The 19,705-nt window shown below is 44.3% G+C and overlaps 1 protein-coding gene and 2 non-coding genes across 9 annotated transcripts; all 3 read left to right on the top strand.

The window, feature by feature from the left end:
* Positions 1-3,033: 3,033 nt before the first annotated feature.
* SDHAF1 (succinate dehydrogenase complex assembly factor 1) lies at positions 3,034-18,948 on the top strand. Of its 7 annotated transcripts, none has more exons than XM_073584132.1 (4): positions 3,034-3,188; positions 8,740-8,866; positions 13,318-13,648; positions 18,523-18,948. In XM_073584132.1, the coding sequence occupies exon 3, from the start codon at positions 13,330-13,332 to the stop codon at positions 13,576-13,578; it is 249 nt and encodes an 82-aa protein (XP_073440233.1). In that variant the 5' UTR covers positions 3,034-3,188; positions 8,740-8,866; positions 13,318-13,329; the 3' UTR covers positions 13,579-13,648; positions 18,523-18,948. The 7 variants fall into 7 exon arrangements, with proteins under 7 accessions (XP_073440233.1, XP_073440230.1, XP_073440228.1 ...); XM_073584129.1 differs by having other exon boundaries at positions 3,034-3,325; XM_073584127.1 differs by lacking the exon at positions 8,740-8,866.
* LOC141097247 (small nucleolar RNA SNORA47) lies at positions 6,375-6,450 on the top strand. Its single transcript, XR_012233906.1, has one exon. It is a non-coding gene; the product is annotated as a small nucleolar RNA SNORA47 (small nucleolar RNA).
* LOC141097246 (small nucleolar RNA SNORA47) lies at positions 14,281-14,371 on the top strand. The gene has a single exon (XR_012233905.1). It is a non-coding gene; the product is annotated as a small nucleolar RNA SNORA47 (small nucleolar RNA).
* Positions 18,949-19,705: the final 757 nt, after the last annotated feature.

Genomic DNA, 19,705 nt, shown 5'->3' with positions numbered 1-19,705 from the left:
GCATATTGTAACTGAGGGATGAGAACGGTCACATATTGTAGCCGGGATGAGAACGGTCAGATTCTGTAGCCGGGGGATGAGAACGGTCGCATATTGTAGCCGGGGGATGAGAACGGTCACATATTGTAGGCGGGGGATGAGAACGGTCACATATTGTAGCCGGGGGATGAGAACGGTCACATATTGTAACGGGGGGATGAGAATGGTCGCATATTGTAGCCGGGGATGAGAACAGTCGCATATTGTAGCCGGGGGATGAGAACGGTCGCATATTGTAGCCGGGGGATGAGAACGGTCGCATATTATAGCCAGGGGATGAGAACGGTCGCATATTGTAGCCGGGGATGAGAACGGTCAGATTCTGTAGCCGGGGGATGAGAACAGTCGCATATTGTAGCCGGGGGATGAGAACGGTCGCATATTGTAGCCGGGGGATGAGAACAGTCGCATATTGTAGCCGGGGGATGAGAACGGTCGCATATTGTAGCCGGGGGATGAGAACAGTCGCATATTGTAGCCGGGGATGAGAACGGTCAGATTCTGTAGCCGGGGGATGAGAACGGTCGCATATTGTAGCCGGGGGATGAGAACGGTCAGATTCTGTAGCCGGGGGATGAGAACGGTCGCATATTGTAGCCGGGGATGAGAACGGTCACATATTGTAGCCGGGGGATGAGAACAGTCGCATATTGTAACTGAGGGATGAGAACGGTCGCATATTGTAGCCGGGGATGAGAACAGTCAGATTCTGTAGCCGGGGGATGAGAACAGTCGCATTTTGTAGCCGGGGGAAGAGAACGGTCGCATATTGTAGCCGGGGGATGAGAAGAGTCGCATATTGTAGCCGGGGGATGAGAACGGTAGCATATTGTAGCCGGGGGATGAGAACGGTCGCATATTGTAGCCGGGGATGAGAACGGTCAGATTCTGTAGCCGGGGGATGAGAACAGCCGCATATTGTAGCCGGGGGATGAGAACGGTCGCATATTGTAGCCGGGGGATGAGAACAGTCGCATATTGTAGCCGGGGGATGAGAACGGTCGCATATTGTAGCTGGGGGATGAGAACGGTCGCATATTGTAGCCGGGGGATGAGAACAGTCGCATATTGTAGCCGGGGGATGAGAACGGTCACATATTGTAGCCGGGGGATGAGAACAGTCGCATATTGTAGCCGGGGATGAGAACGGTCAGATTCTGTAGCCGGGGGATGAGAACGGTCGCATATTGTAGCCGGGGGATGAGAACGGTCAGATTCTGTAGCCGGGGGATGAGAACAGTCGCATATTGTAGCCGGGGGATGAGAACGGTCACATATTGTAGCCGGGGGATGAGAACAGTCGCATATTGTAGCCGGGGGATGAGAACGGTCACATATTGTAGCCGGGGGATGAGAACGGTCACATATTGTAGCCGGGGGATGAGAACGGTCGCATATTGTAGCCAGGGATGAGAACGGTCACATATTGTAGTCGGGGATGAGAACGGTCGCATATTTTAGCCGGGGATGAGAACGGTCACATATTGTAGTCGAGGGATGAGAACAGTCGCATATTGTAACTGAGGGATGAGAACGGTCACATATTGTAGCCGGGATGAGAACGGTCAGATTCTGTAGCCGGGGGATGAGAACGGTCGCATATTGTAGCCGGGGGATGAGAACGGTCACATATTGTAGGCGGGGGATGAGAACGGTCACATATTGTAGCCGGGGGATGAGAACGGTCACATATTGTAGCGGGGGGATGAGAATGGTCGCATATTGTAGCCGGGGATGAGAACAGTCGCATATTGTAGCCGGGGGATGAGAACGGTCGCATATTGTAGCCGGGGGATGAGAACGGTCGCATATTGTAGCCAGGGGATGAGAACGGTCGCATATTGTAGCCGGGGATGAGAACGGTCAGATTCTGTAGCCGGGGGATGAGAACAGTCGCATATTGTAGCCGGGGGATGAGAACGGTCGCATATTGTAGCCGGGGGATGAGAACAGTCGCATATTGTAGCCGGGGGATGAGAACGGTCGCATATTGTAGCCGGGGGATGAGAACGGTCACATATTGTAGCCGGGGGATGAGAACAGTCGCATATTGTAGCCGGGGGATGAGAACGGTCGCATATTGTAGCCGGGGGATGAGAACAGTCGCATATTGTAGCCGGGGATGAGAACGGTCAGATTCTGTAGCCGGGGGATGAGAACGGTCGCATATTGTAGCCGGGGGATGAGAACGGTCAGATTCTGTAGCCGGGGGATGAGAACAGTCGCATATTGTAGCCGAGGGATGAGAACGGTCACATATTGTAGCCGGGGGATGAGAACGGTCACATATTGTAGCCGGGGATGAGAACGGTCAGATTCTGTAGCCGGGGGATGAGAACGGTCGCATATTGTAGCCGGGGATGAGAACGGTCAGATTCTGTAGCCGGGGGATGAGAACGGTCACATATTGTAGCCGGGTGATGAGAACGGTCGCATATTGTAGCCGGGGGATGAGAACGGTCGCATATTGTAGCCGGGGGATGAGAACAGTCGCATATTGTAGCCGAGGGATGAGAACGGTCACATATTGTAGCCGGGGGATGAGAACGGTCACATATTGTAGCCGGGGGATGAGAACGGTCACATATTGTAGCCGGGGGATGAGAACGGTCACATATCGTAGCGGGGGGATGAGAACGGTCGCATATTGTAGCCAGGGATGAGAACGGTCGCATATTGTAGCCGGGGATGAGAACGGTCACATATTGTAGCCGGGGATGAGAACGGTCAGATTCTGTAGCCGGGGATGAGAGAACGGTCGCATATTGCAGCCGGGGGATGAGTCTGTTCGGATTCTGTAGCCGGGGGATGAGACTGGTCGGATTCTGTACATGGGGGATGACAATTGGTCAAGTTCACAAATTGCAGCCATTACTGTGACTACATGTGTGCCCTCCTGTCAGCATTGGACCAGTTGGCAGAATAACAAAGGCCCTGTGTAGTCTACAAAGCAGATACAGCGCAATGCAGCTTCTCGTACGTCACCGTTATCTATTGGCCATTGACGGACATTGTGATGCTGTGCAGCGCACTGACCACACACAGGCTGCAGAGACCACGTGCGGACAGCAGGTGGCAGCAGAGGCCGGGAATTGTTGAGCGTTCTGGCTTCCGGTGACGCTTGTGTGAGTCCTGGAGGAAGGTCGGTGGTGAGTGTACCGGCGGGGCACGGGAGGTCACAGCCAAGGCGCGGTGACATGGGCGGCTGCGGCCCTTGTTGTCATACTAACCTGCGGAGTGGCCGGATGTTCTGGGACTTGTAGTTCCTTTGATATATGTCTCGGAGGTAATGCATTGCTGGGGGCTCCACATTTAACTTGATACGGGTTGGGGGATAGGTCGTGGATTAATATCTGCTACTTGTCGCCAGCTCCTGTGGAACTACAACTCCCAGGATGTGCAGCTGGTCACTACAGTCTGGGGCCACACGTCGGGAACAATTCCAGCTGGTTGTGACCTTGTGCATTGCCATAAGCTGCCATGTTTCTGCTGGGCACAGTAGTGCATCCTGTCACTGTGTGAGGCCTGTATGTCCTGCAGTGTGATGGGGGTGCAGACATGGGGTCTTACACAGTCCACCCCTGGAGACCTGCTGCTATCATAGGTATGTTGGGGGGTGCAGACATGGGGTCTTACACAGTAACCCCCACCCGTAGACCTGCTGCTGGCATAGGTGTTCTGGGGTGCAGACATGGGGTCTTACACAGTCCGCCCCTGGAGACCTGCTGCTTGAATAGGTACAGTATGTTATGGGGTGCAGACATGGGGTCTTACACAGTAACCCCCACCCCTGGAGACCTGCTGCTTGTATAGGTACAGTATGTTGGGGGGTGCAGACATGGGGTCTTACACAGTAACCCCCACCCCTGGAGACCTGCTGCTTGTATAGGTACAGTATGTTATGGGGTGCAGACATGGGGTCTTACACAGTAACCCCCACCCCTGGAGACCTGCTGCTTGTATAGGTACAGTATGTTGGGGGGTGCAGACATGGGGTCTTACACAGTAACCCCCACCCCTGGAGACCTGCTGCTGGCATAGGTGTTCAGGGGTGCAGACATGGGGTCTTATACAGTCCGCCCCTGGAGACCTGCTGTTGGCACCGTCCACTATTCCATTATTGGGGTGAACGGCTAAGTGTTGGGGAGGTAGGAAAAAGTCTCAGGAAATGCATGTTTTTAAGGGATGTTCACACGGTTTTTGAGGGTGGTTTTTTAAGTGGACAGTTCCTCTTGACAATCCATTTCAAACTCTTTGAAAACTGGCCATATGAAATTCTGTGGGAAATCCACTTTGCTGTTCATATTAGAATGTTTTTGAGTTTTGTTTTTTCTCCATAAAGAGGCTTTGAAAATGACCTGGTATGGAAAAAGAAAGCGGAGACTGAAGGAAACCTCTCCAAACCCCGACACTTTCTAATTAAAACTGCAAAGAACACCAGGAAAAAAATCTCCAACTCTTCAAAATTTCTTTAGGAAAACTTCCTCAAACTAGAAACGATCCCTGAAGTGGTTTCTTCTTGAAAACTTGATTTTCTTTTCCTGAAACTGTTTTTGAAGAGCTTTTATTCGTGATGCGATGTTTGCAGCCTATTTACTTGATGTGTGAAGCCTGGGTCAGATTACTGGAGGATTCGCATGGAAGGGACGTGTACTTCTTTTTTCTCCACCTGGTGCTTTTTCTAAACCTCTGCAGGCAAAAAAAAAACCCCTCTCATATCAACAGCAAAGTGGATATTACATTGAATTTAAGTGGCTATGTGCACATAATGTTTTTAGAGAGGAAAATTTAAAAAAACTTAGAGGTTTTGATCTACGGTAGTTTCCTCTGTGACCCAAAAAAAACTCATCAAAAGGGCTGTGTGCACATGGCCAATGTTTGGGCGCTGAAAAGAAATGAGCCGTCCATGCTTCAGATGTTTTTCATGAAAATGCTCAATACTTTACAATGCAAATGAGTGAGAAGGCTTAGGCTATGTGCACACGTTGCGGATTCTGCTGCATTTCCGCAGCGGTTTTGGCCCTGCGGAAACGCAGCAGTTCCGCTGACCATGTACAGTACAATGAAACCCTATGGGGTTTCAAAAACGCTGTGCTGACGATACGGATTTTTCCGCGGTTTACAAACCTCAGCATGTCAATTGTTTGTGCGGATTCCGCAGCGGTTTCATACCTTTACCATAATAGAGGTGTGAAACCGCAGGGCAAAACCGCAGACCAAAACGCAGGAAAACCGCAGGTCACTTTACCTGCGTTTCCGTGCGGAATCCGCAACGTGTGCACATAGCCTTAAAATACGCCAGCTTGTCTTTTTGAGCGTTCTGTCCACATTTTTGCTTCAAAACACGCAAGCGATAAATGGTAGGTCCCCGTATAGAAGAAACAAATTCTTTATTTCTGATCCATAAAGCATGTGCTGCTACTCCATTAGACCTTCCCACATGGGCTGACATGTCCTAATGGCGCCTTTAGTCTTGAATATATAAAGGCAGAGAGTTTAAAAAAAAAACAAAAAAAAAACTTTCACTTACAAAATATGTTAACGTTTTCCTCATTGTTTAATGGATTTGAAAAAGATAAAGAAAGTAAAATGGATGCGTAGCAGCGCTAATGTAAACACATAGGGTCAGCTGCAAGTAAACCTAGAACCATCTAGGAAGATATAATACTATTAAAAAATAATAAATGTTAAACCTGCGCTTTAAGACCAAATGCGTTAATAAAACACACTGTTTTATTAACGCATTTGGTCTTAGTTTAACATTATTTTTTAATAGGATTTGAAAAAGATGCCTAAAAAAATACTGAAAAACCCTCTAGCGGAAATAAACATACAAAAAAAATTGCTTTAGGGTTCTTTTACACTTGCCGTGTTTTTGCGGCCCCAATAGATTTCTATGGGGCCACAAAAACAGCCCACAAAAATTCATCGGAGCGCCGTGTACCGTATGGCCTTGAGGGCCGTATATACGGCCGTGAAAAAATATCGAGCTTGGTCGATATTTTTTCACGGACACGGCCGCAATAGATTTCAATGGTACCGCAAAAACTACCGAGAAGGTTTTTTGTGGCCCGTTTTTGGGGAGACCGCAAAAAACACGGCAATATGGGCCACAAAAAACCCGGTAAGTGTAAAAGAAGCCTTAGGTCTACAAAACTCCAGAGAAAAGGATCGATTTCTGAAGTTGCCAGTGTCCCTGTCTCTCCGGCGGAGGCTTTGCCCAGCGGCCCTGTCGCCCCAGCCGGTCCTGCATCATCTGTTAGGATCTGTTTGCTCAACATGATGTAAATATTAGTTTGTCTACTGAGAAACAGGATGTGACGTGAGACCCTGAGTGGAGGCATGAGAAGGTGGAGCAGTCCCCTGTACTGCTTCTACTGGTTATATCCTCCTACAGTAACATTACAGCTGCCCATTCACTTCTCATCTGTGGTTGTGGGGAATGACCGGCATTTTGCAATAACAGCTTGCAATTCTGTGAGTAGAACATTATAGTATTTTTCTTTTTTTTTTTTTTTTTTTTTTAAGACTTTGGGCTATTAACTTCTAAATAAAAGTACCAAAGGATTGTTCTTTTACTTATCCCACCTTTTAGGATGTGTAATGACATTGTAGTACCACAAAAAAAAGAAGTTGAACTCTGAGGTGCTAAAGCATGTCAATATGAAATATGAATAGCAATACTGCTTCTGGATACTAGGAAAAAATGAGACGCTTAGCACATAATTTGGCCAATTAATGCATGCCCAGCAGCCAGTGACAAGGTGGTCTCAAAACTGCTGGGTCCTAACGTGTCTAGTGTGAATGCCTCTCCAAGGCCGGGATCACACTGGCGAGAAACTCGCTCAAGTCTCGCACCTGAATATCCAGCACTGCCGCCGGCACTCGGGATCGGAGTGTGCGGCTGCAGGTATTTCTATGCAGCCGCACACTCCGATCCCGAGTGCTGGCGGCAGTGACGGATATTGATGTGCGAGACTCGTGCGTGTTTTTTCTCGCAAGTGTGAACCCGGCCTAAGACTGAAGTCTGAATTCCTGGGTAGGTGTGAAAACCTCTCTTCCAAGTCTGATTTTATGGGTATGTAGGACCATGTGGCAATTAAAATCCACCACATGCTGAAGGGCTGAGTGCTCAGTCAGTAAGTTAATATACAATGGCGAAAAGACTGGCACTTGCAAGCTATGTGAACAGGTGCATATTAGGAGCAGATACCTCCATATATAATAAACAAAAAAAAGTTGCGCTCTGTAGTGCTAAAGCATGTCAATATGAAATATACCATATATACTTGAGTATAAGTTGACCCGAGTATATGTTGAGACACCTAATTTTGCCACGAAAAACTGGGTAAACTTATTAACTCGAGTATAATCCGGGTATGCTATGCATTGTCTCCTGATCCCTGTCTTTGTATGCATGGCTTACCCGTCCTGGTCCTTGTATGCATGATTCCACGCGCCCGTCCTTGTATGCATGACTCTCTATCCCCTATCCTTGTTTGCATGGTTCCTATAAAAAAAAAATCCCACTTACCTTGCCTGCATGCCCTCACTGCATCTAGTTCCGGCGCCTGCAGCTCCTCCTGCCGAGCGATCATGTGGCCCCGCTCGCTAAGGTAATGAATATTCACTCCACGCCTATGGGAGTGGAGAGGCGTGAATATTCATTACCTTATTGAGTGGGGCCACGTGATCACTCGGCTGGAAGAGCCTCTAGCGCCAGAACGATCGAGATGCAGTGAGGGCGCGCAGGGAAGGTAAGTAGGATGTATACTGGAAGCCGGCGGCTGTAACTGTGCACTATTACAGAGAAACGAATATTCACTGCCTGCTCCTGCCTCTGTGACTCGCTGCTCCACCGCTCTCCCCTCCCCACCGTCTTTCTGGGACAGTTGACTCATGTATAAGCCAAGGGGGGCGTTTTCAGCAGAAAAAACTTGCTGAAAAACTCAGCTTATACACGAGTATATACAGTATGTAATATGAATAGCAAAACTGCTTCTGGATAGTAGGAAAATGAGATGCTTAGCACATAATTTGGCCAATTCATGCATGCCCAGCAACCAATGACAGGGCGGTCTCAAAACGGCTGGATCCTAATATGTATGTCTAGTGTCTAAATTCATATATTTCATATTGACATGCTTTAGCACTACAGAGTGCAACTTTTTTTGTTTATTGTATATGGAGGTAGCTGCTCCTAGTATGCACCTGTTCACATTATCTTGGAAGTGCCAGTCAGTCTTTTTGTCATTGTAGTAACCAGGGCTGTGGAGTCGGAGTCAGAGCTGGAGTCGGTATAAAATGGACCGACTCCGACTCCTAAAATATATAATAAATTGCGTACAGTAGTTCAATGCCGAATGTGCTGAATATTTTTTCATAGGAATTTGGGAAAGTTATGAAATGTCCTATAAATGGCAGTTGTATTCCTGATCTAAGGCTACATTCACACACAGCGTTTTTCCTGCGTTTTTTGAGGATACGTTTTTCAGTTGCAAAAGCAGATCAGCTTTTTAAAAAACCGCATCACCTGAAAGGTTTTTGAGCTCATAGATAATGTCTTCAATAGCAAAAACAGATTAGAAATCTGCTCTATCTATATATCCATATCTGTATCCATATCATATCTGTACCAAAAAGAATGAAAGCCAGATAGCACACAGACTAACACTCCTTTTTTTTTTTTTTTTTTTTTAGCACCAGTCAGGGACACCTCATAGCTGCCCAAAAGGACGCCCAGGACAGGCATTGCTCATCTTCAGTAACACATCAACATCAATTGATAGTTGGAATAAATAGACTGCATTCACCACATCTTCTTAAGGTGCAGGCTTTATTTTCAATTGTAGGGGTGTGCAGTATGAGGTTCTGCAGCAGCTGAGGTGTGCAGTATGAAATTCTGCGGAACAGCATGAGGTTCTGCCCCCCCCCCCCCCAGGTTTGATCCTGGCTACGCCCATAGTGTGAATGTAGCCTGAGGATCTAGGCTTTGTCTTAGCCGAGATAAGTCATAGTGTGCGTGTGTGTGTGTTTATATATATATATATATATATATATATATATATACATACATACAGTACAGACCAAAAGTTTGGACACACCTTGTCATTCAAAGAGTTTTCTTTATTTTCATGACTATGAAAATTGTAGATTCACTCTGAAGTCATCAAGACTGTGAATTAACACATGTGGAATTATATAATTAACAAAAAAGTGTGAAACAACTGAAAATATGTCTTATATTCTTATATTCTAGGTTCTTCAAAGTTACCACCTTTTGCTTTGATTACTGCTTTGCACACTCTTGATGAACTTCAAGAGGTAGTCACCGGAAATGGTTTTCACTTCACAGGTGTGCCCTGTCAGGTTTAATAAGTGGGATTTTTTGCCTTATAAATGGGGTTGGGACCATCACTTTTGCTGTGCAGAAGTCTGGTGGATACACAGATGATAGTCCTACTGAATAGACTGTTAGAATTTGTATTATGGCAAGAAAAAAGCAGCTAAGTACAGAAAAACGAGTGGCCATCATTACTTTAGGAAATGAAGGTCAGTCAGTTCGAAAAATTGGGAAAACTTTGAAAGTGTCCCCAAGTGCAGTGGGAAAAACCTTCAAGCGCTACAAAGAAACTGGCTCTCATGAGGACCGCCCCAGGAAAGGAAGACCAAGAGTCACCTCTGCTGCGGAGGATAAGTTCATCCGAGTCACCAGCCTCAGAAATCGCAGGTTAACAGCAGCTCAGATTAGAGACCAGGTCAATGCCACACAGAGTTCTAGCAGCAGACACATCTCTACAATAACTGTTAAGAGGAGTCTTTGTGCAGCAGTCCTTCATGGTAAAATAGCTGCTAGGAAACCACTGCTAAGGACAGGCAACAAGCAGAAGAGACTTGTTTGGGCTAAAGAACACAAGGAATGGACATTAGACCAGTGGAAATCAGTGCTTTGGTCTGATGAATCCAAATTTGAGATCTTTGGTTCCAACCACCATGTCTTTGTGCGACGCAGAAAAGGTGAATGGATGGACTCTACGTGCCTGGTTCCCACCGTGAAGCATGGAGGAGGTGTGATAGTGTGGGGGTACTTTGCTGGTGACACTGTTGGGGATTTATTCAAAATTGAAGGCATACTGAACCAGCATGGCTACCACAGCATCTTGCAGCTGCATGCTATTCCATCCGGTTTGTGTTTAGTTGGACCATCATTTATTTTTCAACAGGACAATGACCCCAAACACACCTCCAGGCTGTGTAAGGGCTATTTGACCAAGAAGGAGAGTGATGGGGTGCTACATCAGATGACCTGGCCTCCACAGTCACCAGACCTGAACCCAATCGAGATGGTTTGGGGTGAGCTGGACCGCAGAGTGAAGGCAAAAGGGCCAACAAGTGCTAAGCATCTCTGGAAACTCCTTCAAGACTGTTGGAAGACCATTTCCGGTGACTACCTCTTGAAGCTCATCAAGAGAATGCCAAGAGTGTGCAAAGCAGTCATCGAAGCAAAAGGTGGCTTCTTTGAAGAACCTAGAATATAAGACATGTTTTCAATTGTTTCACACTGTGACGAACAGCCCACCACTGTTCGTCCAAATACGGGCGACTGACGGGGGTCCCGCTGCCACCAAAACGCGACGGACAGCGGACCCTGTGTCACCACTATGTCACAGTCCCACCACTGACACGGGTGTATCAGCGGACGGAGGGACGAGACACACTGCCGGCACACGGCTATCACAGGCACAGTGGGGGGCTTATCTTAGTTATCCCACCACTGGCACCATGTGACCAAAAATATCCAGCAAGCTAATCCCGCTCTGACAATTTGCCGCAGGGGGAGTTTAATTTGGATGCCCCACCACTGCTATCAATCTTCCAAGTACTGCAGGGATTTATGTATATCCCACTTTCTCAGTTCCACTTTGGAACTCGCAGCTCTCCGGCGCCACCCTTACCCTCAGGTCAGTCAGGGAACTGCACCTAGGATAATTAGTCGCCGAACGGGCTGCCTGTTGTGAACCGGCAATTAGGCTTCTGCAGTAAGGGAATTATCAATGCTGTGGCCGCAGCCCCTCATTCAGCAATATAAGACCCTTCTGTACTGCCAGCAAGCCGCAATAGCCGTACACAACGTGCTGCCACCAGTCACGGTTACTTAATTCACAGTGTTAACTTAAGAGGGTCCGTGGTAAACCGCTTGAATTAGTAGCGATTATCTATCAAAGGCGTATAGTTCGATTCTTAGAGCACGGAGACAGGCTAAATATTAAATCATTTATTCCCCGAAAAAATAGGGCAGTGATTACAGATAAACGTTGCTATAAAGTTGAGATATTAATTATGTACAGTTACAAATATAAAATAAAAGATGTATGAACATAGAAAGTACACTCACGGTTGTTCATGGCTCTTTAGGCAAAACCATGCGGCTGAGAGGGGTGGAGCCACACATCTCCACTCATCTGGAGTTCTTGTCAGCACAAGGAATGGAGCTCTTCTGAGCTGGTTTTGCCAAGGGATTGCCTTATAGACTCTGCGATGTGACATCACGGAGAGGTGCATTCTGGGTTAATCCCACCTCTCTCATCCAAGTTATAATTTGGCTACAAAACTTAGATTAGCTATAACTTTATGGGAGAAGCTGGTATGGACTCCTCAGTGGTATCATGTTTCCCAGCGTAATGAGCCCATCAAGAAAACATCACACATCTATGCGATATGACCGTCCATTTGGGAGCAAATCATATCTCAGGGTGTGGACAGGTTAGGACTCCGAAAGAGACGCGGTATCGAAGCTGGGACCGCTCAGGTTACAAAAATATGATTTTCATATCTCTACTTTGTACGGTTTTCGCAGGGCAGGCTCTTAAAGGTTTACTTCTAACCTTGATTTCAGACAAAGACCCTTTTCCCGCACTTTTTCTTTTAGCTGAGAGAAGAGGAGCCAAATGGTTGTAACAGCAGGGGGTCTCCTATTACTAGTGCGAACACAGGCTGGAAAAGAAGGGTGGGTGACACTGCTCTGTGTGTGTGTGAAGGGAGGAGGGGTGAAGCTGCAGAGCTAGCAGCCTGCATTGTCATATAGTGCCGGATCTTTCTGGAAAGTTACAACAGAAAACATCATATTTTTGTAGACAAAACCCCGTACCTCACAGACATTGTATATCACACACACTTTTTGTTAATTATATAATTCTACATGTGTTAATTCATAGTTTTGATGACTTCAGAGTGAATCTACAATTTTCATAGTCATGAAAATAAAGAAAACTTTTTGAATGAGAAGGTGTGTCCAAACTTTTGGTCAGTACTGTAAATATGTAATCGATATTATACAGTGTATTACATATTTACAATTTATTACAGTTTTTTGTGTTCTAAAGTTGTATTCCAATAAATAGATATTATGTTCTATCTAAATATCTTGATTATTGGATCATAGAAATTATTAAATGTCTGATGTTCACATTGTACTACAATAAATTTTTCACTTAAATATAAGCAATATATGTGTGAGTCGGAGTCGTGGAGTCGGTGTAAGGGAAATTGAGGAGTCGGAGTCGCAGGTTTGGCTTACCGACTCAACAGCCCTGGTAGTAACACAGACACAAAGCTTATTCTTTGTATAATTGAAGTAATACAATTTTCTAATCCACTTTGTTTCTCAGATCTCTGCTTGCAGTCATGAAATGGGTAATGTCTGCAGCTCGTGAAGACTTCATGAAATAAATAATGACTGCTGCTCGTGGAGAGTTTCATTAGCTACCACCATTCTCTCCATCACGTGACCAAGACAGATTTTCATCCCCTGGGGCAGTGTTTCCCAAACTGCAGTCCTCACGGCCCCCACAGGTTCTCAGGATTTCCTTAGTATTACACATGTGGTGGACGTATCAAGGCATCAGGAATTCTCCCACCAAGTTCCAATACTATGGAAATCCTGGAAGCACAACCTGTAAGGGCCGTGAGGACTGGAGGTTTGGGAAATAATAACCTTTCCACGCTGACTGATAGCAGAGATCTCAGAAGCAAGGAGCAGCTGCAGAAAGTGTTTGAAAATTGTGTAACATTTTATTATGTATTGAATAAAGTTTGCTGAAACTGGACTATCCTTCCAACATTAACCTGGAGCTAATCTCCACTTGTGTGACAGCCGGTGACCATTCTGCATTCTGATTGGCTGCTGGGGTGGTATTAGGTTTGTATTATAAATCATTCTTCGCCACTATGAGACTTATAATCTTGTAATGAGTGGATCTGTGCGTTCTGTCTCTACAGCTATGACACACAATGATAAGACACAGCAACCTCCAGAAACAAGTCATGAGTCTATACAAACAGTTCTTGCGAGCTGGAAAGGACAAACCAGGTTTCTTGCCCCGAATCCAGCATGAATTCAGGAAAAATCCCAAAATCCCCAGGACTGACGTCATGCACATAGAATATCTCATGCGCCGTGGACGGAGGCAGCTGGATCAACTGAAAGATGTCAACACAAAACAGCTCGGAGCCTTCATCAAAACCTCCACCGATGTATAAAATGTGCCTCCGACATAAGGGGAAAGACAAGTGTCCTGCTGATGAACCAAGGAAACACTGGAGATTTATGGTGGGTCTTTTGATTCTGTAGACTGAGGAGACCTTCTGAAGGGGAACCTTTATGTAAATTCTGGCCGGATTCTTAACTTAATTTGGCAAACCCCAGATCAGAAACGAACAGTACAAAGACATATGGTATTTTACACAGTGCCTTGCGAAAGTATTCGGCCCCCTGGAACTTCTCAACCTTTCAACTTTTCACTGTATATAAACTTATATTAATGAGCAGAGATGCCTTGAGTATCAAACTTGTACTAATGACAAAGCTGGAAACTGCTATTTCTATCTGAAAATGCTACAGAATCCAATATCATTAAAAGTAATGTCATACTGGGTGACCACAATGCAAGAAAACTATCTGCGTGCTGTGTGGTGGGGCTTTCATATTGATTATCGGCTGCATGGTTTGCAGGTAAAGCAGCTTGCCTGCAGAATGGTGCAGCTGGTAATGGATAGACCCTTAGTGGTCAAAGAACTTTACAACAATCAGTTTGAGTCACAAAACGTTATGGTGGTGACTTAGAAGTGCCTGAGTGATGCGTGGCTTTACCCTAAAATAAAGCACAAATAGTAATGAAGATATGTTAGTAGTAGCAATATTTAGCAGTGTTTATTTAAGGTGCTATTTGTTAATGCTGGGACTGGAGGCATGAGAAGGTGGAGCAGTCCCCTGTACTGCTTCCTACTGGTTATATCCTCCTATAGCAAAAAAATGGGAAATGACTGGCATATTGCCAGAATAGCTCAAATTTCCAAACTACGATCTATAGAACTTAATGGGGTTGTCATATCAAATTCAATAAGTCTGCAGTCGCACAGACTTATGAATGTCCCAGCGCACGCACTGTGCGCTTCGAGGAGTCGCTGGTTTCTGAGCCGTATTAGTTATGCATACTCCCGGCCAGTGCCTAACTAGTGGTTGCAGCCTGGCTCCAGACACTTGTATAGAGCGAGGCTGTCAGTAGGCGTGGTCCACTAGAGGGTACAGCCTCGCTCCATACAAGTGTATGGAGCGATACTGCGCCCACCGGACAGGTTCTGGCTGGGAGTATGTGTAACACATACGTGCCTGTCACTCCTGGTTCAGAAACCGGTGAATCCTTCCAGCACATGGTATCATCGTTATCCCACGAGGAGAGATCTTGCATGGTGCCCCAGACCGAGGAAGACCGACAGTCATCTTGTGTTTCTTCCATTTTCTCAATAATTGTGCTAACAGTTGTTGCCTTCTGACCAAGCTGCTTGCATATTGTCCTGTAGCCCATCCCAGCCTTGTGCAGGTCTAGAATTTTGCAGAGAGCTGTGCACCCTACAATGATGGAAGTCATGGACCCCAGATAACATCATACCCTTCTTTTCATATAGTGTTTTGTGGCATTGTATGTAAATTCGCAGCTGGAGTATCATCATGTGATGGTGCAGGCGAGGCTGTGGAGTCGGTAAGCCAAACCTCCGACTCCCTCCTACATGGCTCATGTTTAAGTGAGAAGTTTACTGTAGGAAAATGGTAACATCAGGCTTTTAATCATTATTATGATACAATAATCAAGCCATTTAGAAAGTACATAATATATTTATTGGAATACAACTTTAGAACAAAAAAGCTTTGGCACAATTAGGCTGTGTTCACACAGCGTTTTTTTAGCGGTTTTTCCAATAAAACCACTAAAAATAAGCTTACCATTCATTTCTATGCATTTTGCACTTTTTGTGCATACTGATGAGTTTTTTTTTACCGCGAAAAAACCGCATCACGGTAAAAAAACGCAGCATGCTCATTAATTTTGCGGAAAATTTTTTCCGCATTTTCTGGCTATTTCTATGCGTTTTGAAAACGCGCGAAAAAAACCCGCGCCTTTTCTGCGCGAAAAAACGCGCGGTTTCTGGGAAGGGAGTCAGGTTTTCCAGCAGAAATTTTCTGCTACGTGTGCTCTTAGCCTTACAGTTTATTATACACTATGCAGTAAGTAGAAAAAAATATAATTTAACAAACGTACTGAATAACATTTGCGCAGTCTATGAATTTGTTCTGAGAAATAGTATCACCTCCATCAGATCCTCCTTCATAGATGACCTCAAATCTGACCTAATTGTGTTAAGGCCAAAGAACAACCTCTCTACACTAACTTGGGTTGGTGGCAAAGCTGTAACCACCTGGGCAACATTTCTAACTATTTCAGAGTATAAAAGAATTGCTTCGTGCATAGTCAGTTTTGATGAACGATTGAACTCTTCTACTTGAGAGCAAGAAAAAAAATGTTGCTGAAATATGGTCACTGTTTTCTATGGGAGTGTATTCTTTTCCCCCTGCGGCAACGCTTTGCTTGCTCCATGTTGTCCAAATACTTTTTGAAATCAAACTCCTCATCTGATGAGGATGAAGAAACGTCAGGAACCGAGTCCGCTTGCTCTTGGCCGTCCTGTAGCCCACTCATCCTCACTGCAACCTCAATCAGAGCTTCTTTTCCTTTAGTAAGCCGTTGATCGTCCAGCAATACACAATGACTCGGGTCCACGTAAACAGCTGCCAGAAGAATTTTATTTTCTAATAGCAGTGTCTTGCTCCGTTTCATTGAAGAAGCAATGCCATCTGCGATTAAACCTCTTTGGGACAGGCAAAACAACAAGATCTTCCACTCCTTTATAAAAATGCCAGGAGTTAAATCCTCAGCTTGTAACTTTTTAGTCACTGTAAATGGGTGCTGAAGTAATTCCTTCAATTCAGCCACCTGTGTCCATTGACCTTCAAGCAGTGTTACTTGAGGGTTGGCCATATCTACAAGGAAGGGTTTCAGCTCAAGCAATCGCTCAATCATTAAATAGGTGCTGTCCCACCGAGTGGCTTGATCCACAATTGCCCCTTTTCCAGCACGTCTCTTAAAGATGGAATCAATTTTATGGGTTCTGGCAGCAATAGCCAATTTCCTCACTTTACTAATCAGAGTTCCAGCATGTTCCTCTTGCAGTTTTATCTTTTATTGCCAGCTGCAGCGTGTGCACAACACAGCGCATGTGATGAATAGGGAAGACTTGTGAAGCAAAAAGAGTTCATAATCTTGCAGAACTTTTTCCACTAAGGTCTGGAGAAACTGGCTGCTGTGATGAGCTTTAGTATCTTTTACTGCTAGCATCTTAGTAACAATTTTTTTGTTGTCACAAACATATCGAACGTTGATAGCAAAATAGTTCACTCTGTCACGTGTGGAGGCATCCATTTTAAGAAACACAAAGCGTCTCCTGAGAGTCTTTTTAAGATCTTCCTTTTGGTTAAGGGCTTTTTCAATCACTAATTTTCTAATACTTTCTCTTTCCAGAGAAACACCAAGTTTGCGGGCCATTTCTCCATTAAGAGCTGTAAAAGCTGTTTGTGCAAATAATGATAATGGTACACTGTCCTTCACAACAAGCTCAATGAGCTTTCTTTTAAACACATCTGCTGTCATTGTTACTTTAACTTTGTCACGTACAAAATTTCTTGTAACTGATGTTTGAGATGCTTTTTCCTCCTCCTTTGAATGGCGGGAAGTGCTGGGCTCTGGTTTCTTGGTGCTGCTGTAATATCTTTCCAATCGCAGCTTTGTAATCTTCTGGGTGGCAGCATTGTAAAGTTCTTTTTAGATTGGAAATCTCTTGAAGGAGCATTTTTATCACTGCCCGAGTATGCACTGATTTTGGCTTTACAGTATTTGTTTTCATCTGGGTCACTTATACACTGACACACAAAAATGTTTTTTATCTTGAGTCACTGTGAAATGCTCAAATACAGCTGACTTCATAACATGCTTCTTAGACATTTTGTAATTATTTAAATTTGCTCTCAAAATTGTCCTTTTAAAAAAAAAAATGTATATTGTAATTCTTACAAGAATAGGGAATCATGCAGTGTATAATTTAAGACAGAAATAAAACAATCTTTGCATGAATCAATAGGACAGATAAGTATAAAGTTCATAAAATATGTTGTTAGATAGCTTTACTCTGAACGTTCAATGTCAGGCTTGTCTTGGAATACAGCTCACTAAATGCTTTACATCATATTTCTTCACAGTCTATGAAGAGGGGAGGAGGGAGGGAGCATGTTTGTGCTTAATCATATTCCAGAACACACACACACACACAAATATATATGTCCTTATCAATCCTGTTACTGTATTTCTGAATTTGAGATATTAGAAAACAGTTTTTCCCCTTATATTCTATGTATAGTGTATATATAAGTCATCAGAGCAGCTAATTTCCCAAACAGGAGCTAAGAGGAAAAACAAGCTAAAACATCAAGCATACGGAGACAACATTTACTGGACTATTGATTTACGCACAGTTTATTGAAAGTTTATATATGCTTTAAGAAGTACTTACCTTAATCCTGCTTTCCTGTTCACTCCAGAAGTTCTGAGATGAATGCAGGCATTCCTTCCCTGTGTGTTTTGTTTTTTTCCCTTTTATCTTTAGAAGAGGAGATTCACTACTTGTCATGAACATAACAAACTGCAGCACAGATTCATCTCAGCTAAAAGTCTTGACCTTAGATCAGGAATAGGACAGACATTTATAGGATATTTCATAACTTTCCCAAATTATTATGAAAAAAATATTCCCCACAAACAAGTCGGTCCATTTTATTCTGACTCCACCAAAGTGGGCTCCGACTCCACAGCCCTGAGTGCAGGAACAACTACATGAAGTTTGTATGTTCTGTTTGTATTTGTCTGCTAGGCCTGTGTACACTATAGGAAAGCTAGATTGTGAAGCACAGGCTCTGGTGTTTCTGGACAGATGCATTTTTGTGCAGTGTGGTTCAATATATTGGTACCGTAGAAAAAGTAAATGTTTAATGATTCAGTCATATGGAATCTGTAACTGGTTTATGTCCTCTGTCCTCAGGACGCGGCTGTGGTGAGATGCTGGGCCTGTAACCGTCTGTTATCAGAAGCACATCCTGAGTTTCCGTTCCCTATGTCACGTCTACTATGAATCCAGAGGGTTTGTGGAGATGCAGCGTCTGCACCGTGGATGGACACCACAGACATGGATGTAGGGTGTAACTTAAGGACTTTGTGTGAACTAAAAAATGGAGTATGGCTCTACTAAACCTGTATATACGTATTTTGTATCTGTCTATAAAACATATAGAGTTATTTTATATTTCCTTTTAATTGCATTTTGTGCGTAATCCCAAGAGAGGAAGCGCTAAGTTTTTAAGTCGGTATGATGAAACTGAAAAGTATTTGCACAATCTTTATCTACAATCCACTGGAAAAAAACGGTGTAAGATAAATTTGTGATATAAAGATATATGATAAATCAGAAGCCTGACGTGTGACTTCTTTTATGAAACTTCCCAGGGTTTGACGCAGTGAGAAGTATGAAATTATTCATGCCTCCACTTGCCACTAGGAGGAGATAAGTGCATACATTTCTCTGCAAAGCTATCTCAACCAGCAATTGTAATTTGAAAGAACTTGACATTTTTTATTTAGAAGGGTTGACCGCTTTACCATATGTTAGACATGATTGAGTCATTTACTAATAAGAGTACTTTGCATTTTTCCCTGTTAAAAACCATTCTGTTAGTTGCTGCCCACTGCTCCAGTTTATTTATATCTTTTTGAATCCTCTCTCTCTCTTCTCTAGTATTAACTATCCCTCTTAGCTTTGTGTCATCACCAAATTTAATCAGTTTACCCTCAATCCCTTCATCTAAATCGTTGATAAAGATGTTGAATAATACAGGGCCCAGGACAGAACCCTGTGGTACCCCACTTGAGACATTCTTCCAACTGGATGTGCAGCCATTTACGACCACTCTTTGGGTCCGATCACTAAGTTATGAATCCACCTAACAGTTGCCTTGTCCATTCCATACTTAGCCAATTTTTCAATAAGGATTGTGCGAGATACTTTGTCAAATGCTTTGCTGAAGTCAAGATATACTACAGTATATCTGCAGCAGTTCCCTGATCCACCCAATCTGTGATTCTGTCATAGAAGGAAATTAAGTTAGTCTGACATGACTTATTAGTTACAAACCCATGCTGACTCTGTTTAATCAATTCATTCTTATCCA

Source organism: Dendrobates tinctorius, unplaced genomic scaffold (assembly GCF_039654945.1).
Source record: "Dendrobates tinctorius isolate UK_male_01 unplaced genomic scaffold, ASM3965494v1 ptg000083l, whole genome shotgun sequence".
Lineage (NCBI taxonomy): Eukaryota > Metazoa > Chordata > Amphibia > Anura > Dendrobatidae > Dendrobates > Dendrobates tinctorius.
The sequence above is the reverse complement of the archived record's forward strand: the minus strand, read 5'-3'. Positions and strand labels throughout refer to the sequence as shown.